Source organism: Pseudovirgaria hyperparasitica (genome assembly GCF_010093815.1).
Source record: "Pseudovirgaria hyperparasitica strain CBS 121739 unplaced genomic scaffold EJ05scaffold_3, whole genome shotgun sequence".
Classification (NCBI taxonomy): Eukaryota; Fungi; Ascomycota; class Dothideomycetes; order Acrospermales; family Acrospermaceae; genus Pseudovirgaria; species Pseudovirgaria hyperparasitica.
Window position 1 is genome coordinate 31,196 of NW_022985551.1, and position 20,468 is coordinate 51,663.

A 20,468-nucleotide genomic window follows, 5' to 3' on the forward strand; every position below is an offset into this window, starting at 1 on the left:
GTCTTTATGATGATGTCTGCTGTATGTCTGGTGGCATTCGGGAAGATTCCATTTGGTACTTGCGTAGAGCCTCCTCTTTCTTCCAGTCCACTACTCGTTTCTGCTTGAAGTATTTTACCTATGAAAATGGTTCAGCTCAGAATCAGGAGCAGTATATGGAGAGAATGTCGCGAGGGGAGTGCTACTCACCCACGCCGACGCGCAGTCCTTCTCGAAGATTTTGTGTTCCTCTGCGCAAGCTTTTACTGTTTGAGCCGGATTGTCTTCGCTGTCAAGTATATCATTGCGATCTAGACATTTGAAGAAGATGTCTCGGGAGTTATAACACGCTTGCCGATCGGTCCTCGTCGGGGCGATTATTCCGCCATCTGAGGACTTTGGTTGGGCGTCACCACCACTGCTAGAAAATGGCCACCATTTCATTGTCTCGATCGTCGTAGAGTGGAAGGCCTGATGCGTACAAGATGAGCTGTAGAAGAGCGCGGTTAGGCACGGATCACAGCGAGAAAGAAGATCGTGGTTGTGTTAGAAGTGTTGATAAGAGATAGTCGTCTCTGTAGAATATCTATTGATACACCATCCTGCGCATGAAGTTGTAGCTAGGGAGCGAGCCAATCATGGGCCTAAATAACACCTACTAGTACCCATGATGATATGGGATGGATGACTAAGAACGCCGACCTCCGTCCTCAGGGCACTTACCATAGGTGCACGAATTACTTAGCTATTAATCAGACGCGTTTAACAACTGCAACTTCAGCATTCTCGCTTCATACACGCTCTCTTTACAACATTTGTCTATTCTATTCGCGAACGTATCGCTACGCCAAAGTCAACAGGCCTGCCCAACGAATCCAGCGTCAAAGGCTTGAAGACACCTCGGCCAATGCTCAACTTCCTACGTCTCTAGGCTCATGCCTCGTCGTCCTCGTAAACCACCTCGACCAGGCGCCCTTGCAGACCTTGCTCCACTGCGCATAATCACACAGATTGCCATCCTTCAAATCGGCTACTATGTATCCGCAGCGACACTTATCCTGTTTACTGCCCTCGTCATGGCGACCCCGATAAACCTCGATCTCCTTTTTAGCTGGCGAAGTCTACGAAGCGATATAACTGTAGGGTGGATGCTTGGACTTGTATGGATGCTAAATAGCTTGATATGGTAGGTCAAATTCATATGCTTTTCTCCAAGTCATGTACTCACATGCGCCAGCGTCATCTACCTTCTACTGCTCATCGCTCGTTCCAAACTCGTCCCCGACTTCGCTCTTACTATACATTTTATCCACCTTATAGCTACATCCCTATACACCAGTGCCATCCCAACATACTGGTTTTGGTGGGCACTTCAGATCGCGAGTGCCAGCTTAATGGTCTTTTTGGGCATGTGGATCTGCCAGTATCGGGAGCTGCGACCGATCCAATTTGGGAAAAGTTCTCGAATAAGCCCAACAGCTGCTATGGCAGCTGCAACAGAAGACGACGGCGTTGGCCATAGCCGCGGCAGAGGCCGTGGCAAGGATAGAGATGGCGTTGAGGAATATGAGATGATAGACACACCAGAAGTCAGCTCTCAGGCGTAGACCGTTATGTTAGACATGCCGTGCAAAGATGACTGTGATGGTGAGGGCAGTGGTCGAAGACACAAGTGGTCATGCATATATAACAAGTGGTTTTTTTTACAGAATAGATTTATTCGGATGCACATATTCTAAAATCAACTCAATATTTGTAGACAATACGGAAGTCGTACTATGCGGTTTTAGTGCTAACCACGAAGTATTGCAAATGCTCGAATATGGCTTGCTATGATCGACGTGATCGCGAATGAAACAATTATCACGTGACCGTACTGGTGCGCTTCCGCCGCTATATGTATCTCGAGTTTTGGACTCATTTCTTTCTGAGGCAGGTTAACTCGTGCAGCCAGAAGTTAACGCTCGCGTCAACACGCTCTTCGCAATAAGTGTAGCTGCATATTACCTGACAGTCTCGTCCAAGGACTAATATATTTCTTTGTCGCTTCATTCATGGATCTCGGCGCAAGACAGTACATATCGAACGTAGGAAGCTTTGGTTGACTGTCACCTGCTAAAGGCCAAATCCTACCATGGATGGTCATCAAGGCTCGGACATAGGACCTTCGAGTTTCTATACACAGCACGGTGATTCCAGGGAGCAGAGCTATGGGTATCAATACCCTGGTCCGTCCGAGCAGTACGATACACCTGAATACCACTTCTTTCCCAATGTCACAGGAGCGCTTCCCAACGTTCACGAAGGCTTCATACCCAGTGTATATGGTCAGCATGACCAGGTTATTGACTACAATCAATTCGATTTTCCGGATTTCGCGCAGTCGGACGATGAAGACGAAGACATGGAAGGGTCTGATGAGGATCAAGCATCTACCTTGAATGAAGAAGAGCTACGCAAGATTGAGCTTATAGCGAATGACCCGCGCGCTGATCCTGATTACGAACACACGGGCGAGGCTACTCCCGGTAACGAAGATGAACCTTCTGATTACGAAATTACGGATGAAGACGAAGCAAGTGATGCTAAACGTGGACGAGGCCAAGTGCGAGTTGCGCGAGGTATTAGTCGAAGCCGTGGCCGTGGTCGAGGAGGTAGAGGCAAGACAAGAGGAGGACATGGTCGCGGCCGCGGCCGCCCAAAAGTGGCTGTTGAGGAGAATGCTATTCGCCGACGAAAAGGCCCACAGCCTGGGCCGGAGCCGGGTCCTGAATTCAAGGCCAAAGAAACCAAAGCAACCACAGCATACTTCAAGAACAATTATGAAGAGGCGCTACAGTATGCCCAGGAAGCGGTTCATGCAGATCCATCGTTGCTCGCAGGCCATAGTCTATTGTCTGAAATTCTTCTGGCAATGGGTCGTGAAGTTGACTCTGTCCACGTTCTCTTCAATGGAGCCCTGACAAAACGAGATGTAGAACTTTGGGAACACATCGCTGAGCGATACGATGGGCTCAAGAGTATGCCTCCAGGGGAAAGACGAAGGTGGCGCGAATTATGCCTCTCCAAAATAATCGCTCTCGATACGGCAAACTACGAAGCGCGCGAGGAGAAGATGAAAATAGAGCTCGAGACTGGTAACATCACGAAGGCCTTCAACACTTGCAAGAAATTGCTCGCACTGCGGCCCAACGAAGTTGAAGTTCTCTATCAGCTAGCGGAACTATGTTCCTATCGACAGATCCTCAAGCAGAATAGAAAGCTACAGAATGCGGTTCAGTGTTTTGACAAGTCTTTTGAATACTATTTCAAGCATGATAGCCCCATATCTAGTGATCTGGATTGGTCTTTACTGAACGTGTATCTTGAGCTGCTCCACAACGCTACAATGGACCCCAGAATCGTTCTCTCCAGGCTTAGCACAGTTGGTAGATGGCTCCTTGGCCGTAAAGAAGAGAGCTTCTGGGGCACGCAGCTAGACGATAGGGAGTGGGATATATCAAATGAGCGGAGACGGCAGGTACCAGAATTCCAAGCCGACCTTCATTCCATGGACGCCTACGGTGCCGGTCTGCCCTTGGAGATCCGTATGAGAATGGGGACTCTACGTCTGTCTATGGGAGCTAAGCATTACGAAGAAGGCTGTGTGAGTCAAAGTTCCTTCTACGCGTGAGAATGGGCTAATGTCACTCTAGAAACATTTAAGGCATATAGAAGAGGCAGATGGGTCTGTCTCAAAAGAGACACTGTCTGCGTACTATGACACAATTCTTGAAGTGACAAAGGTTCTCACCCAGCACACGCTATACCCTCTGGCCTTGAAATATCTCGAAGCCTTGCGCGACTACACTGCTGTGGTCAAACCAGAAGTCTATCGGGGATTGATCACATGCTACAAAGCATTGAATCGTATCACAGACGCTGGAAGTTGCGTCCGCTCCCTCAGAGATTCAGGTAACAAAGATCTAAGGTCTCAGGCAATTATTGCTAGACATCTTCAAGATACTGGAAGGGAGGATGAGGCCAAAAGTTTGATTCAAGAACTAATGCAGAGAAGCGGTGCTGAAATCATTCTGAGGGAAGAAGGTGTGAGCATTCCGAAACTACCTAGATCTCTACGATATGGTAGACGTGGGCCATACCGCTTCCGCCGAAAGAATGCTGTACCCAATAAAATTGCCATTGAAGCTATGCCCGAGGAGTTAGTAGCAGCCATGGGAATTGAACCAGGGCAGGATGTGGAGTGGGACGTTGAGAAATACCGAAGGCTCGGATCATTCATGCAGCGATTTGGGCCTGACCAGCATGAGAAATTGCAAGCCGCTAAAGCCCGAGACCAAGTGATCAGGGAGCTTGTACAGCATCTCGACGTCCTCACCACAATGCTCGATAACGGCGACATCAACGCGTCTGAGGAATATCTCGCGATTGCAAAAATCATGATCGATGAATTCAGTAGCTGCAAGGCCTTCTTCCCTATTCGTGAAAAACGAATGGCATTTACGGGTTACCATGTTTCGAGACGCGGTGACGTGGATGATGCGGCGCTGGAGCTCGCTGAGTTGGCAAACCAGCTGGCTGATGAAGAGGGTAGTACTGAAGTCCGAGACCCCTTAAGCATCCCTGACAGTTTCCACGGCATCAAGTTTCAAGACTGGCTCGAGCTATTCTGCCGCTATAGTTTCGTGGCTGCCAAAGATGGATATCTCGATAACTGCTGGAGTGCCCTGAACATAGCCAACAATGCAAACGTCTTCCTCCGCGACAAACAAGGCATGCAACAGCTATATGCCTGCTGGCTCGCCTGCGGCCTCGCCCTCAACAACGAAGATCTTATTTCCCAAGCCTCCAGGCTCTACATGAAAATGTTTCCTTACGCCAGCGATGCATACCGTCTTTTCGGCATTGCAAACCGCGCCTACGTTGGAGAACGCATCCAGTATAACAGCGGGCCCTGGCTCAAGTACCTCCTACGGCAAGTCCGCGGCATGGATTATGCGCTCCTCCCGGTCGACAAGCGGCGGAAATACAACTTTGAAGCCCAGGACCACCTCAGCTTTTCCGCAGGGGCAACTGACGGAAATCCGCACAAGCTTGCGGCGCATGATGTTGTGCTGTTCATGTGCTACGGGCATATGTTAATTATTGGCGGGTCATACTACACGGCACTCAACTACTACTTCCGCGCGTACTCCATCCGGCCCGAGGACCCGATGATTAGCTTTGCCATCGGGCTGTGCTACGTCCAGAATGCCCTCAAGTCCAAGGTAGATAACCGACAGTTCCAGTTGCAGCAGGGGCTGGCGTTCATGTATCGCTACTACGATCTGAGGCGCAAGAGCGATCGGGCGATACATAAACAGGAAGCGGAGTTCAACGTTGGACGCACATGGCATATGCTTGGACTGGCGCATCTGGCTGTACCTTGCTATGAACGGGTGTTGCAGATGAGCGAGGATGTTATCAGGGAACAGAATGCCTCTATGGAGAGTGTGGCTGATGAGGACTTCGATGAGGAGAACGCTGGATATGAAGACTTCGCGACAGAGGCTGCGTATTCAATGCAGGTCATGCTAGCGATCAATGAAGATTTTGGCGCTGCACGCAAGCTTACCGAGACTTGGTTAGTGATCGAATGACAGGAGACACCTGCGGGTATGTATTCTGGCTGGAAAGAAGCATAGAGCAGTGCTGTCAACCAGTTAACGGTGTACTGTCATGTCTTGGAATTGAAAAACAAAAAGCTCCATAGCCTCATCGAAACGTGGAAAAACTATACATCGGCTCGTGTATCCAAGCACTAATTGGTATCTCTCCGGACAAACGCCACGCCACAAAACGCACCTACACAACCATAACGTTAATGGAAACCTACCACCCAGCACGATACAGCGGCCTCGTAGTAGACTTGCCCAGTACATGTCCGAGTGTAGTCCCGCCTCTCCCGGCCCCATGTCTAGTCCTAACCTGCCAACCCCTAGCCACACTCTGAAATAGCATTACGTCCTTCCCCAGAGACTCCAACCTCCGAGTTTGCCAGTCTCTCCAGGCCCTCTGTAGGACTATAGCTGCACCTACAACCCGCTCCCGCGTGCGGACCACTACGGCACAATGGCTTGCCAGCCGCATAAGCGCTATTCGCCTTCTGGCTTCCTCACGAGAAATTCTCTTCCTATAGACACGCTGTATGACAGAAGCGGCCCGATGTGAGATGGACAGCGGAATCAAGCGTGAAGCAAGGAAGGCAAGGCTTATGAGTATGAAGTCCTTGCTGGGTATTTGGTAATGTTTCGTCGGCGTAGAGAACAGTGTAATAAAGGCCCGGGAGCATCCCACTTGTCCAAGTTTCTCAGCTAGCGTCATCGGCGGATGAGTACAGAACTGGTGTTGATAGGGCTGTCCAGTAGGCTGACTGGGTGTCTTACAGAAAGGGAGATATTCGTCTACAATGGCTTCAAAAATGCGGCCGTCTGCGAAGCTCGTCGTGAGGTTGCGGAGGTGAAGATGGTGGAGACGTGCGATTGAAGATGTCCACTCTCGGAGAAGAAATTCGTACCGGCTATGGCCGCCATGGTCCGGCAATTGGTCGTCTGATATATCATCGTCCGCGTTGAGATGATTCCCGTTAGACCTCCTACGGAAGCGATCTGTCTCTTTCTCGACTTCCTTCCAGTCTACAAGCCCTTTCAAGCCCCATCGGCCGACAATCGTCCAGAGTAGACCAAGAGTCTTTTCACGGTGTCCATCAACGATATCGTCAGCGGTGACAGCATCGAGGGCACTAAATGCGGTGCCTCCCATCCCTTTAAGAGCACTTAGTGCTATCTGTACATTGTAGTGTTTCTGTGCATGACTGGCTGCAGGGAGTTTCAGATGCTGTGACAATAGCCATGAGCTCTTTTCGTTGTGCACATCACTCTGCAGGACGTCTCCTGTGGGTAGACTGATAGTGATGGTATCATCTCGGGACTCAAGCAGATGCACCGGGTCATATAATACCAGTTCAACAAGCCGTGCAAGAAGCACACCGTCTCGAAGGTCTGTGGCAATATTCCTGATGCGATATCTATACTCCTGGAGTAAGTGCTGGGTATGTGAGACCTGATATTGAACATGTCCGAGCGGCCTCGTGATATCACCCAACGAAGGAAGTAGCATCCTCGCCAATTGTTGCAGTACCGAGGCTGATGTCTTGTGTGCTGACATGGTCTGAAAGAGGCAATCAGTCACCACATTTGCGTTCTTCGCCTTGTCCAAGAGCAGAATGATCATGAGACTGCGTAGTACCGTTCGTCTCCATGACCAACGTTGCGAGCCAAAGCTGTCTGCCTGTGGCTCGTGGGCTCTAGCTATACTTGCGATGCTTCCAATACCGGATTTTTGTTTTATGGCGTCCTCGTTGCGAATTACGAAGGCATTGATGAAGTCTTCGAGGGCTTTCTTCAGTCTTCTTCGGACACCCTGCTCAGATAGAGTAGTGCCCGTAGAGTTTCGAGTCGGTACGATTACTTCTCGGCCGACAACGACCTCAACTGCAGCTTTCAAGACCTGGAGATTATACGACTCGACCCAGAGTTCTAGAAAGCGTTGTCGCAGTCCAATGTCATCTTTGAGCCGGAGCGAGCTTGATAGAACATCGTCAGGGATATTGAGAGCGCCATAAGATAGTGAAGCTTGCAACCGTTTGTGTAGCTGTGAGATGGTGGGATCATGGTAAAGTCCCAGGATAGCCTGTCGAAGTTCCGCTGGATCGACTCTCTTCTTCGTCTGGTCATGTTGTCGGAAGGAATTATTGATTAGCTGAGAGAGAGCGACTTCTTGGTTATCAAGCCAATTGTCTTCGTATAGTTCAGGTCTTGGAAGATCGTCTCTGAGCACGGGGAATCTTTGCAAGGGAGGGGAGTCCTTTGCAACCGATGTCGTGATGCCAGGCCTCCTACGTAGAGCTGAAGGTGGTGATCTTTTTGTTCGGAACGGCGAGGCATGATCTGTAGGAGCTGTAGCAGAGCTCCGCCCGCTCACAAAACGCTCAGTGGCTGCCATAGAGAAATCCCGTGATTTGATCATTTTCGCTGGAGATTCTTCTGATCCTGCTTGTTCTATCCTCACTCTCTTGCGCCCAGATGGTGCGACATTGTCATTGACGGTAGATAAACGAGGACGCAAGAAAGAAACTCGCGGTTTCCGAGGGGCCTCAGATGTTGTAGCCCTCTCGATCTTCGCTTGACCGGCCATGTTGATGAAAGACTTACTCGTTTTTCCTGGAGGGATGTTCTCCTTGCCAGTCTCGGAGCCAGGTAAGTTGGGCGCGAAAGATACAGACTGTGAAGTACGACGCGACGGTAGTAGTACTCCCTTTTTTGGTGGTACAGCAAGAGATTTCCGGCTGGCTTTGACCTGCTTAATGGCTGGAACGAGATGCGTTGTCTCCTCTTCCGAAAGCGTGACAAGCTCTAGACCAAGATCGGGAGATTTGGCCCGTCTCGTCTTAGGATGATGGGAGGGTGCTCCGGGATGTAAGGTCATAATGGTCGTATACTCAGAAGGCACATAGATCGTTCTCCTGCGAGGGTCCTTGACCAGCTGGTTTGATCCGGTGGATCTCGCTGATGGGCCACACAGCCGTTGAGGTTCAGCTCTCCGGACGGCAGCTTGCGTAGCGGATGCCTTTCTGGCCTCAGCAGATTCTGAACGACTGCCCTCGATGCATGTCTGTCGCTCTTCCAGAATTGCAGAAATGCGGCGGCGATTTGGGCGCTCCGTAGCGTCTGTTAAGCGAATAGTGCAAGTATCTTCTCCCTGTATAGAAGCTTGCGGTGCGATAGACAGTCTTTGGGCTGGTCGAGCAAGAAGTGTTGAAGTTCTGCGAATCGAGTTTTTGGACACACTTCTTTCAGCCTGTTCCAGCCATGGATCAGGCGCAGCCTGTACCTGATGGTCTATGTAAATCTCTGTTGCTGGATCAAATCTGTTCTTGCGCGCCAGCGTTTTTGGTCTCCTCGGTCTTGCGTTGCGGATGCTGGCCTTGAGTTCGGTGGTGTAGTCAAGATTCGCGGTTGTGTCCTCAGTATGATAGTACTGGTCTGTTGAATTGAGATATGCCGGGGGGTTATTGGTATTTATCGGGCCTGGATAGATGCCCCCGAAGCTGGAATTGCCTGGGCAGGGCGTGCCAGCTGCTGAGTATCGGCGCATTGAGTTAAATTCACCTCCGTTCCGTTTGGGATTGTTTGGTACTCGACACTCTCGACAAAGTCCGTGCCGTATTAATACATACTTATCGGTAGATGACAATGAAAATTCCGTGTTCCTGTTTGTTGGAAAAACGAAGGCTATGTTGAACACATGTCCCGAGGTTGTACGATTTGGGTTTATCCTTGGCGCTCGCAAAACAGCTTCGTTGGCCAGGCAACAAGAGAAAGTCATTTCCCAACTACACAACTATATACCATTATTTACCTACAAGTTCACCATGCTCTAACTCCTGTGTTGTTTTGAATGCCAAATTAAGCTCTCTCGATCGAAACCACTGCATGTCTGGGCTAGTATAGGCTCTATCGGCGGTCACTATGTTGCTGCTATGGTACGCTGATTATGTATACGCCGGTCTTTTGATTCGGAGAGAGTATCGTGCACTATACTTTCCTCAGGCCGTCGAATAGAAATAAGCATAGTGGCAGGTAAGGGACGTAAAATGGTTATGTAAACATTCGAGGAAACACAGGGATTTGTAGGTAGGCTCCGTCAGCCAGAACTTCAGAAGGATTCTCAAAGTCCAGCTGAGTAACAAACAACGGCTGTCTAACGTCGTTCCGACTTCGTGATTACAAGTATAATAACCTCCATGGCTTAGACGATGCATCGCAGTGTATAAACACGCTATCGGGGTGTCAAACCACAACAGCTCCAACAGCCCAGGCAGCCAGGAACGACTGAAAAACATGTTTCATATCAGAGTCACCATCTGACTAAATGCATGGGTTATCCTCTAGTCTGCATGCTATCTGTTAATGAGTCCTTCCGGGAGACATGCGACGGTCGTTGTGTCCTCAAATATGGGAAGTTACAAGAGCGACAGCGGAGTGCCATTGATACTAGTACTTTCTGAGTTTGGCAAGGAAGGAGATGTGAACGCAGTGATGAGAGTGTAGATGAGCTCAGGCTATTTGATGACAACGAGAATGCGACAGATACAAGATCATCTTGGCTGTGAAGCAGGTTGAGTTCTCTCTAATGTCGAGTCGATGTGCGCCTTCCACTTATCAGACACTGGGAGTATCTTACGCCGCTTACATAATAGCATACGGCATAAGTACCTGCTTTCTGAGCAACCTGCAGGTGTAGCCGACCCTTCATGCGTATTTTATAGCATGAGGCGCGGAGTTTTGAGGTGGCTGTTTAGTTGGAATCAGACAGATGGAACGGTTAACACGTTGTTCCAGAGTTACATCAATTCACTGCCTGAGATGCCATCGACATGCCTTATTGTCACGAACCAGAAATGTAGATGAATCACGAGGACCCGTCACATGCAATCACAATCTTGACATTACGATCTAATCTACGCCGCAATATCACAAGCAATGCGCATCAACACAGCTTTAACGACAGAGGGTATCTTTTAACACCACAACCCATTCAGTCATTACAACGAAAAAACTTACTGCCCGCCACATCCTCCTTATACGTTCTTCTCGCCCAAGCCGTTGTTCGGCTCGCCATCAGAACTTGTTCGCTTTGGCTCTACGCTACGAAGGTTGTCTGGGTCAAACTCTGGGGTGCCTGGCACCTCTCCAGCAAGTTGCTCGAGCGTCTTCCGCTTCGTTTCGGGAATGAGAAATGTGGTGAAGATACCGAGGAACATAAAGAGGGCGTATATCTCCATGACGTGATTGAGCCATGGCGATGCCGTGTGGGGTGGTGGTGAGCCACGAGTGCGCAGAGGGCCGATGAGGACTTGGGCGATGATGGCACCGACCTTACCTGAGGCAGCCGAAATACCATGGGAGGTGGAACGGTAGCGAGTAGGAAAGCACTCGCCGGGAACGATGAAAGTTGTTGCGTTGGGGCCTTGCAAGGGTTAGTAAATGGCCAACAAGGGCATATGAGGAAAAAGTGCTCACCAAAATTGAAAAAGAACTGGGAGAGGACGTATAGGGCGAGGAGTGCGCCACCAGAGAGCTTGTGGTAAGCAAATCCAATGATGCAGAAGAGGATGGTCAGAATAATGAAGCCCATGAGTTGGATTGGCTTGCGGCCGACAGTGTCAACCGTAGCTACGGTAACCCAGTATCCAGGGATAGCACCAGCGCAGACGAGGATCAAGTTACCCACGGAGGCGTTGTAAAAGCGGGTATACGGTTGTGTGCTACTGGCATAGCCGATCTGCTGCAAGATAACAGTGTTATTGAGACCGAGGCCATAGAAGGCCACATCGAGCAGGAACCAAGAACCAGCGGTACCGATGAGGATCTTGGCGTATTTCCACTTGGAGTAGTGGTGGATGAAGTCTTTGAAGCCGGCCTTGGGCACCTCAAGGTGAGCAGCGTCGTCAGTCTTGGCCTGAATGCGGGTGATCTCGTCGGGGTTGCCATGAGCAACACCGGCGAAGTAAGCCTTAACGTCAGAGCCAGCCTGGACAACATCGCGCTGTACATCAAAGGTGTAGCGAGGAGTCTCTGGGATGGTGAGACGGTAGTAGAGGGCAATGCAACCGGGAACAGCACCAAACCCGATAACAACCCGCCACATTTTGTCAACAGCCAAGCCACAGACGCCGTCGCAAGTAGCCACAGATGTGGCAGACAGAAGCGATTGCTTGAAGCCGACGGTGACAATGAGAGAAATGATGGCGGCGGTGAATTGGCCAATACCCTGCATGGCAAAAACGGAGCCCATCATGGCGCCTCTCCATTTCGTGGTAGCGAATTCGGAGGTGATGACTGAAGACAAAGGATAGTCACCACCGATACCAATACCCATAAGAACACGCCAGAAAATAATAATCCCGACTACAGAGATAGCGCGAGAGGCAGAGGACAGGGCTTGGGCAACAGTTGCAAAGATGATTAGGATCAGCTCGAGGCCGTACATCTTCTTGCGACCAACGATATCAGCAAGAATACCGAATCCAACCTGACCGACGACGGTTCCGGCAGAGGTAGCAACTTTAATGGCGGTGTCCGCATTGGTAGGGATGGTACCAGGACCGCTCGTTGCGTTGTGCCAGTAAACAACACCTGATGGAGGTTAGTGAATATCGGATCAGTGGCTGGAGTAACTGGACTCACCCAACATCTGCGTGACCAAGTTGATGGCGAAGATATCGTAAGCGTCCGTGAAGAAACCGATACCAGCTACGACAATGGCACGAACGTGATACCAGCCGAATGGGGCCTTGTCCACCTCGGCGAGAGCGAGACGACGACGCTCATTGGGGTCGGCAATGTGAGCATAGTCGTTGTGGAAGTTGTGGAAGGCTGCATTGCCTCCGGCAGTCTTGAAGACAGCGGGCGGGTTTGCCATTGCAAACAAGGGAGCTAGGTTGCTTCTATGAAGAACGACGTAGCCCAGCCTAATTGGTGTGAAGAGAAATGGATGCTGATGACGAGGATCAATATGAAGCCCAAAGAAGCAGAGTGCGAGGGTGGATGGAGAGGGTTTATATTGAGCAGTTGGGTGGTTGTGAGAAGTAGTGAAATCACTTTGATAGCTTACATGGATGGAACCTAGCGGGAAGCATGGGCCTACGCGACATGCCATGATCCATCGTGCTCGGGCTTACACGGGATGCCCAGAACGCCACTAAGCTTGTTGAATTGGCGTCTGGCCTCTGAGCGTGGGCAATCGGCAAATGGCAGATGGCAGATGGCAAATGGCAACTGACCTGCGCGACGGCGTGGAGTTGCAACAGTAATTAGCAGCCGTAGACGGCAACATCTGGACCTGGATAGCCATTTTCCTCGTCAGGTAGATCTCATATCAAACGATGCTACCGCGGCTCCCTCGTGGCGCTCAGTACAGCCAGTCAGTCGTCAAACCACAGGCACGTTGGGCGGTCCTTTATCATGAAATCCTATTCCTAAGCGCAAATGTCCTCCCATCCGACCCGTTGCCAGCTTCGATAACGATGACATGATCGAGAAAGCCGTGGAGATGGTGACATGGCCCACCTTTCCAGCCAGCAGATCTTGTATATCTTGTATGATGTGCCTGGTGTCTGGTGCATGGTATCTTTAAAACATCAACAGTTGTCGACACAGACTATAAGATATACATCTAGTCGGACAAATCAGACGAGTGTTCTATAAACGGACACTATAGTCTCATTGCTTGGAGCCCATCATAACCGTAGCCAATTTTCAATCAATTTTCTTTTCCATCGACTCAAACGTTCGAGAAGCCTACAAGACCTAGACGAGGTGCGCACAGACTAAGAAAAAAGAAGAGTGAGTGACGACGGTGTTGACATGCAATGCGCACCAATCACAGTCAAGAGTGCGGCAACGTGCGCGCGTTCCCGCTAGCCGTTGGATACTCCCGAGGTCGGAACGCGGAGAGACTAACCCGAAACAGACCTCTCTCCAGTCGCAATGGGCCCCCCCTCCCGAAACCCCCAACACGACTATTATGTACTATGAGTGATGAGTTCGGGAGTATTATGTACTACGACCACTCAAACGACTAATAATATCATCTTAGATGCTCCAGCAAAAACACTTACACGAGCTATCCCACGACCTGAGTCCCACGGTAATATTCGCCGCCAGCCAGTTACGACTAGATAGATATCCTATAACTGAATGAGACCACAAGAACGTTCCTTGGTATTACTGGTGCATTGTGCATCTCGCTATGTTGGTGGTCGGTATGGTAGGTAGTTGACGACCCTCACCACTACTATGTACACCTTGTCACAAGGCAGATCGCCAAGTAAAGGCTTAGCTCACTCCCTTGTATACGTTGCCGGCTAGCCATCTCTTAGCAATGCTTGTATGCTTCCCGACATCGACAGACATATCGTTCATGCGTCAGCCCAGGCTTCTGACTCTGGATCCATAATTTCACAAAGAGCAGTCCAGCTCTGACACTAATTACTTGTCAAATTCTTTCACCGACGGCCCAGTCAACAAGTGGGCACTGCTTCAGCACTCTGTTATTGTGGACTGGAGTCAGCCACCAATACCTTATTGACTATAACGGTAAGGCTCCTTCCGCACCTGCATACCCACGTGTCTACATGCACTGGTGTCAATGCTTTCCCCGGGGTCAACGAATGATCATCAGCCGGATATGTATTTATGTATTTTGCGTACCCTACCGCTCGTATCATTTCTACTAACTTTCCTCTTACGCGGCATGTTCTACTCGGAACGTGTATCCGATCCAGCAAATCATAAAAGGTGCCTCACAACACCACCATGGCGCCAGAAAATGGTCTGAATTTTGACGATAGTCGGCTCGTTTACGAAGGAAGATCGTGTAGCTCTAGTAAGTGAAACGCCTCGATCGAATGGTGATCTTCAGCCTGTGCCAGTAAATCGTATTTATGGCATGCTCGGGTGTGACGCGACAAGCTACCTGATAAGTTACTTGGTTCGTGAACCGTCTCTGTAATTTCATGTTATTTCAAATGACAAGCTATACATGCTGTAGCAGGCAATAGCTTGTCGATAACGCGAAGATTAGCATCCTACAGATCAAGGTCAATGTACTACTCTCGAACGAAACAAGGAGAAGTTACAACACTGCGGTTGCTATAGCTTCGTCTTTGGAATCCAACATTTTATGTTGGTCCACGTCGATGCTGCTTCAAGTCTAGCTCATTTGTCCTCACTATCAAACCAATCTGCAGGCTATCGGTACATTCCTTCCGTTGCGACGTCTCCAGTTGTCACAATCGACATACAGGCAGCACGACCATACACTACGATGCGTGTCATCGGTAGACTATAATCCCGGTGAATAGAGTTGCCAAAGTTACGAAGTCTTCCAAACCACTGAGACAATGCCCCCTCGAACAGGACCTTCAAAGTTACTTCAGGTAGGTCCTGCTGCGTCGAAAGTGAAGTCGCCATAGTAGACAACAAGTGCCTACAGCTAACGTCAGCGAACCGTACAATCTGTACAGCAGCTTTGGCACTCACCTTGCTAGCTCCCTTCATACAGTAATGCGTGACCTGAACTTTCGTATCCTTGGTCACGTGCGTGGCCAGTTGATTGAGGTTAGATGTCCGTGGTAGGTACAGTGCAATGTCTCTGGCCACTTTCGCAAAGGGGTTGTATATATCCGACAGAGAATAAGGTTCCATGGTACTAAGATCGAAGATATCATCAGCCATGTATGATGGACCTGACTCCGTTAGACTGTTCCATGATAGTGGCTGATGAAAGTACTCACCTCCCCAAGGCGGGCTTGCAAAGATAACAGCTTCAGGAAGGATTTTCTGAAAGCACTTCTCAATAACGTCAAAGCAGTCTCCATGTCTCCACGTAATCTTGTCATCCACTCCATACACTGCAGCGTTATTCTTAGCGCATTTCAATACATGCGGATCCAACTCTACAGCGAAAACACGATCCCATCGACCTGTCCGTGCGAAGGCCATGGCATTTCCGCCAGCGCCAGCAAATGCATCAATGATGTATTTTTTAGACGGCGGCGCGGCTGCGGCGATGTGTTCGGCGACCTTCCTATGATCTTTAGCAAATATGGACCGTTCCGAACCTTGCGGATGGCATTACATAGCTACTGGCTCGGGTGTAACGCCAAACCATGCATCATCAGTCATCCAGACTCCCTCGTCATACTTCGAGAAGATGTCATGGCGCTGCCACCAGTACCTACCTGAAATCAGCCTTGGATTCTATGCAATTGTTTTATGAGCCACTACTTCTCGATGGATTTTGGCACCTGAGAAACGTGCTCGTAATGGAAGATACCTTCATCGTCGTTTTCCATGTTTGCTGTACACTCAATTCCAGGGTCTGGGAATGTGATTGAGTAGCTTCCAGATTGCACCACAGACTCCAGTGAAACATTGACGAGCGAAAATAAACACGCGAGACGCGATCTGTGGCGCATGCATCAAAGCTAGCGCCACAAAGTCGAGCCAGCCACTAGTCTCTACCCAGCTCCAACGAACGTCGAAGCCACTTCAACAACAGACCAACCTATCGTGTGATGTACATCAATTTCATCCCATCACCACAGTATGTTTGGCGCATTGAACAGATTTATAGGCCGGCTAGACGGAGGTCAGCCAGAAGAGGAGAAAAATGGACTACAAGGCGCGGCAGGCTTTCAGGTTCTTAAGAACACGAATGAAGAATTGCTCCTGGAGCCATGGTTCGACTTCATTATCGGCATAAACGGACGGACACTGGTCAGTCGTGCAAAGAGGAATATGTAGATCCAGTGAGTTTGACTGACTCCAAGTCCTAGGACAGCGCAGACCCCAACCTGTTCGCACAAGAAATACACAACTGCGCTGGCACGTCAATAAGCATGGGCGTATTCAGTGGCAAGGTAAGTCATACGGCCACGAGTAGGTACTCCATCCCGAACATCACTAATAGTACTTATCAGGGTCAACGTATACGTGAGATATATATTCAAATTCCCCCGTCTGGCTCCTTGGGTTTATCTCTTCAATGGACCCCTCTCTCAGCCATCGAAGATGTCTGGCATATCCTGGACGTAGCCCCCGACTCCCCAGCCGATGTAGCTGGCCTCCTCCCATACGGCGACTATGTAATCGGCTCCCCAGAGGGTCTCCTACGCGGGGAGTCTGGACTCGGCGAGATCGTGGAAGATGTATGTATCACGTGCTTTACAAAGAACCACAGCAACCAATCTTGACACCGAACAGTATCTCAATCGCCCGCTCCGGCTCCAAGTCTACAACCATGAATACGATGTAACACGTCCCGTCACGATCACCCCCTCTCGCGGGTGGGGAGGCACAGGGGCCCTCGGCTGCGTCCTTGGTTTTGGCGCCCTGCACCGCGTCCCTGCACCACTCGACGAGCCTCCCCAAGCACCCGGCGAAGCCCTCTTCGACGCTGCTTCAACCTCAGCACCGGCTCTTCCCCCGGTCAATCCCGACGCGGTGCCAACTTCGCGTTCTCCGAATAATGCGCCGAGCGACTTCCAGCCCGTCGCTCCTGCAGCATCAACAGATTTCCTGGTCCCTGCCAACATGCAATTCCAGAGCAAATCACCCCCGCAAACGTCCCCGGGTAGCGAGGTGGCTCCTGGAAGGGCGAAGAAATCACGCGGCAGAGCGCATCACGCGAGTCCGGGCGCAGGCTTAGATGACTTATTGGCAGAAGGAGAGGCTAAGAGTAAGGAGCAGGACTTTGCGCCGAGTGGGAAGCCGGGCAGTGTCCCGCCACCACCCGGAGGGCCGCCGAAGGGGCCGCCGAGGAGTGGGACGCCAGTGGTGAAAGAGTAATTGTATATACAAAATGTAAAGCGAGGTAGACTAACTATGCATATCGTACAACAGTGGTCTCTTGAGCCGACGTCCCCTTTCTTCGCCTTCCGTCGCTTGATGGTACACCAAAAAGCTCCTGTCTTCGTTTATGATTCCACAAAGGTTGTGCATTACGTAGGTACGTAATAGGCCTGGCGTAAGCTCATGGAGCTCCATTATACACGTTTTACAGTTCTAACGTAGGCAGGCTGTCACAGGAGCCCCTTGTTCGAATCGCTGACAATTGTGTATGATACTAAAGTCTCCGTGGGCAATCGAGGTCGCCCACTTAATCAATCGTGATATCAAGTAATCCTACAGCTACGCCAGCCCAATGCAAATGCAATGCCTTATGTGTATGCCAGGGTATCTAATTCCTAAACGTCTTGCTCCGTCCCTCTTCGGGCTTCCTCGCTCGAGCCAATCCCTTTGGTGCGTCCATTGCTTTCTTGAATGGGTCGAAGCCCTTAGTGGGCTTGCTCTTCGCCCCACTTATCGTACGCGATTCCTGCTGTGACTTCAGAACGCTCGGTGAATTCTCGTAGTCGTAGGACTGAGGCTCTGGGGCGGCGTCCATATCTTCGGGCACCCCTTTATTCAACGGCTTTCCGTCGGCATTCAAGGCACGCTTGGCCATTTTTTTCTGCCTCTTCGCCTCTGCTTTTTGTTCCCTGCGGAGATTTCGTTTCTCCATTCCTTCTTCTAGCGCTATAGCATCGTCTCCGGGTATGTCATGAAGACCTGTAGACGGGTCTTCGTCGGCTTTGCGCTTGCGTTGGCCTAATTCTCTGATCACGAATATTTCATCATCATCGTCGACGTTTGGACGATCCTCCTTCCGAATGAACTTAAGCTCTGGCTTTTGCTTGGTAGTCTCGGCTGCGCTTGTACCATCTGCGAATATCTCAGCCGTAAGAGGTGGAAGAGGGACGGCAAGAGTGAGGTCCTGTGAGGGCGCTAGTGTACTGCTCATTCTGCGCTGTGGCCATAGGCTACTAAGGAAGTTGCCCCAGAAGCTAGACTTTGTGCTGCGCATACTACCGCTATCTCTCAATGTTGGAGGAGCGCTACTGAACTCGGCAAATTGAGGTGCTGACTGGATGATGGGAACTGTGGCAGACAAAGCTGCTTGACGTTTAGCACGATGATTATTGAGGGCTTCAATCATCTCTGGTCCATTTTCGCCCTCTATTCTAGCCTTCGTAATGACAGCGAGTAGTTCATCAACTCGAGAGCGTAGGACGGCTGTCACAGGTGTCGCCAGCGATAGAAGCTCGGAAGGTTCCTTCGGCATCTCGCGCGCAATACTGAATAGCGCATGGTTAGACATGAGATAATTTAGACCTTCGTCTTCTTGGCGAGCTACGTGATCACGCCATTGATGAACAGCCTTGAACACTGCAAATTGCTCTTTAGAAAACTCCGCTGGCGTCCTCATAAGCAAGCCGAGCCATCCACCTTGACCTCTTCCATTCGGGTCGTAGACATGCTGAGAATACGTCTGGAGAGCAGTCTCTTTTGACTTCTCGAGGACCTGCTGAACCTTGTTCTTGTCTGGATGATCGAAATTCGAGCGATCTATGAGCTCATTCCTCATGTGGTCGTAAATGTACAAAAGGAAATGGGTGTCCGAGCGAGCATAGTCGAATAACTCCTTTGGTAGCGGCCTCTATGGGTCAGTACTTACGCAACCAAGTGTCGGGGGAGTTTACTTACCGTATTCGCCAATCAGCTGTTGCATACTGCTTCTGAGCCTCAAAGCCAACAAATTTCTGTAGTAAGAAAGCTAGACTGCCACCATCATATCCTAGCGCCTTCGCAGCCCAGTGAGTGTCGAAAAGTCCTACTAAATAGAGTCCGAGATCTCTCTGCAACCAAATGACATCCATGTATGCTCCATGTAGAACTTTGACAATCGAAGGGTCTGTAAAAACTTCATTCAAGCATTCCAAGTCCCTCCTCCACGGCTTCAAGGTATCCACTATCCAATCTTTGTCGCGCGTAGAGATCTGCATGAGAGATAGTAACCCAGAAAATGTACGATGTTCATGGTGCTCAATATCAATGGCTATCTCTTTTGCACCCTTCAGCTCTTCTAGCATGGACGCGAGGCCTTCCGTAGTGTCGACCCATGTGGCAGTGGTTTCTTCGTAAGGCAAGTAAGGAACAGGCTCAGCTTTGGTGTAGACTGATTCCGGGAACGTATATTGATCTATCTCGGTGCGGTAGGGATGCTGGTACCTGGAGTATGATTAGCTATGGTCTTGTATGTAATAGTTGGACAATCACGTACTGTTCTATACCCCATTGAGATTCTGCTATGCTCAGACTTTGCTGTAGAAGTTGCTTTGCATGCGGCTTCTTTGTTAGCAAAGGTTTCCAGGGGCCTGATGGATTATTCTGAGGCAAGTGTTTGAAGGCGAGCTGCGGTTTCGCTAGTTCTTGCAAGCGGAACAGCTTCGCTCCACGCCGTTTAGATGCCGCACTGTCTGCAACCTGCTGTTGATCAGTTTCGCTTCATATAGACGCCATCTCTTGCGCACACGTACATTGTTTGGGCCCGTGTCGTCCACTCTCTTCACCACGCCAGTATACTCGTCTAAGCTCGTATCCGCCCTCTCCAGCAAACTGTCGATAACATCAACCACGCTTTTCCATTTGTGCTCGAGGTCTTCTTTGCCATCGGGAAATGTAGGACCTACAGCCTCACCCGAGATCGCGCTCCCAAGTAGACGTTGCGCAATTTCAAGAAGCCGTGCATTCTGGGTGTCGAGTCTTTCGGACAGGCTCCGGTCGAGCGATCGGTGGAATGCAAGGTCCTCGGAGTTCAGACGATTCGCCGCGCGCGTGGTGGATACAAGGGCCTGAGAGATGGAGGTCTGGAGATCGCCGAAGGATGCTGAAGAATCCATTAGACCGTGCCAGTGGCTATCCCAACGTTCATATAATTGATGGGTTTAGGAGCGACAGCTGTAGGCTGCTGCGCTTGTTATGCTCTGTAGTAGCGCCGCG

The 20,468-nt window shown here is 50.2% G+C and overlaps 8 protein-coding genes across 8 annotated transcripts; 3 read left to right on the forward strand and 5 right to left on the reverse strand.

The window, feature by feature from the left end:
- Window positions 1-4: 4 nt before the first annotated feature.
- Window positions 5-423, reverse strand: EJ05DRAFT_483148 (uncharacterized protein; the record flags this gene model as incomplete). Its single annotated transcript, XM_033745229.1, has 2 exons — window positions 5-118; window positions 190-423. The coding sequence occupies 2 exons, from the start codon at window positions 421-423 to the stop codon at window positions 5-7; spliced, it is 348 nt and encodes a 115-aa protein (XP_033603138.1).
- A 302-nt stretch (window positions 424-725) lies between these two features.
- Window positions 726-1,796, forward strand: EJ05DRAFT_507947 (uncharacterized protein). Its single transcript, XM_033747967.1, has 2 exons — window positions 726-1,165; window positions 1,217-1,796. The coding sequence occupies exons 1-2, from the start codon at window positions 915-917 to the stop codon at window positions 1,584-1,586; spliced, it is 621 nt and encodes a 206-aa protein (XP_033603139.1). The 5' UTR covers window positions 726-914; the 3' UTR covers window positions 1,587-1,796.
- Window positions 1,797-2,383: 587 nt separating this feature from the next.
- EJ05DRAFT_434815 (TPR-like protein) lies at window positions 2,384-5,618 on the forward strand (the record flags this gene model as incomplete). The annotated part of the gene is made up of 2 exons (XM_033741674.1): window positions 2,384-3,625; window positions 3,675-5,618. 2 exons carry the CDS (start codon window positions 2,384-2,386, stop codon window positions 5,616-5,618), a joined length of 3,186 nt encoding a protein of 1,061 aa, XP_033603140.1.
- EJ05DRAFT_448863 (uncharacterized protein) lies at window positions 5,601-9,177 on the reverse strand (the record flags this gene model as incomplete). The annotated part of the gene is made up of 2 exons (XM_033742317.1): window positions 5,601-8,585; window positions 8,676-9,177. 2 exons carry the CDS (start codon window positions 9,172-9,174, stop codon window positions 5,851-5,853), a joined length of 3,234 nt encoding a protein of 1,077 aa, XP_033603141.1. The 3' UTR covers window positions 5,601-5,850.
- Window positions 9,178-10,358: 1,181 nt separating this feature from the next.
- Window positions 10,359-12,504, reverse strand: EJ05DRAFT_461236 (phosphate permease; the record flags this gene model as incomplete). Its single annotated transcript, XM_033742633.1, has 3 exons — window positions 10,359-11,049; window positions 11,103-12,218; window positions 12,270-12,504. The coding sequence occupies 3 exons, from the start codon at window positions 12,502-12,504 to the stop codon at window positions 10,661-10,663; spliced, it is 1,740 nt and encodes a 579-aa protein (XP_033603142.1). The 3' UTR covers window positions 10,359-10,660.
- A 2,268-nt stretch (window positions 12,505-14,772) lies between these two features.
- EJ05DRAFT_473320 (RNA methylase family protein) lies at window positions 14,773-16,018 on the reverse strand. The gene is made up of 5 exons (XM_033743380.1): window positions 15,873-16,018; window positions 15,724-15,822; window positions 15,380-15,672; window positions 15,126-15,331; window positions 14,773-15,072 (listed from the first exon to the last, which is right to left on the reverse strand). The coding sequence occupies exons 1-5, from the start codon at window positions 15,938-15,940 to the stop codon at window positions 15,019-15,021; spliced, it is 720 nt and encodes a 239-aa protein (XP_033603143.1). The 5' UTR covers window positions 15,941-16,018; the 3' UTR covers window positions 14,773-15,018.
- EJ05DRAFT_507952 (uncharacterized protein) lies at window positions 15,982-17,555 on the forward strand. Its single transcript, XM_033747968.1, has 4 exons — window positions 15,982-16,364; window positions 16,424-16,507; window positions 16,568-16,795; window positions 16,851-17,555. The coding sequence occupies exons 1-4, from the start codon at window positions 16,194-16,196 to the stop codon at window positions 17,433-17,435; spliced, it is 1,068 nt and encodes a 355-aa protein (XP_033603144.1). The 5' UTR covers window positions 15,982-16,193; the 3' UTR covers window positions 17,436-17,555.
- A 271-nt stretch (window positions 17,556-17,826) lies between these two features.
- EJ05DRAFT_491685 (exosome complex exonuclease-like protein Rrp6) lies at window positions 17,827-20,368 on the reverse strand (the record flags this gene model as incomplete). Its single annotated transcript, XM_033745993.1, has 4 exons — window positions 17,827-19,123; window positions 19,173-19,697; window positions 19,750-19,952; window positions 20,006-20,368. 4 exons carry the CDS (start codon window positions 20,366-20,368, stop codon window positions 17,827-17,829), a joined length of 2,388 nt encoding a protein of 795 aa, XP_033603145.1.
- Window positions 20,369-20,468: the final 100 nt, after the last annotated feature.

Excerpts from the sequence above, each read along its gene's own strand:
- EJ05DRAFT_507947 (XM_033747967.1), top strand. The coding sequence starts at position 915 with ATGCCTCGTCGTCCTCGTAAACCACCTCGACCAGGCGCCCTTGCAGAC. Across the intron at positions 1,166-1,216 it reads ATGCTAAATAGCTTGATATG|CGTCATCTACCTTCTACTGC; the intron begins GTAGGTCAAATT and ends CACATGCGCCAG.
- EJ05DRAFT_473320 (XM_033743380.1), bottom strand. The coding sequence starts at position 15,940 with ATGGAAAACGACGATGAAGGTATCTTCCATTACGAGCACGTTTCTCAG. Across the intron at positions 15,823-15,872 it reads GTGCCAAAATCCATCGAGAA|GTACTGGTGGCAGCGCCATG; the intron begins GTAGTGGCTCAT and ends GATTTCAGGTAG. Across the intron at positions 15,073-15,125 it reads GTATGAAGGGAGCTAGCAAG|GCACTTGTTGTCTACTATGG; the intron begins GTGAGTGCCAAA and ends CGTTAGCTGTAG.
- EJ05DRAFT_507952 (XM_033747968.1), top strand. The coding sequence starts at position 16,194 with ATGTTTGGCGCATTGAACAGATTTATAGGCCGGCTAGACGGAGGTCAG. Across the intron at positions 16,365-16,423 it reads GCATAAACGGACGGACACTG|GACAGCGCAGACCCCAACCT; the intron begins GTCAGTCGTGCA and ends TCCAAGTCCTAG. Across the intron at positions 16,508-16,567 it reads TGGGCGTATTCAGTGGCAAG|GGTCAACGTATACGTGAGAT; the intron begins GTAAGTCATACG and ends AGTACTTATCAG.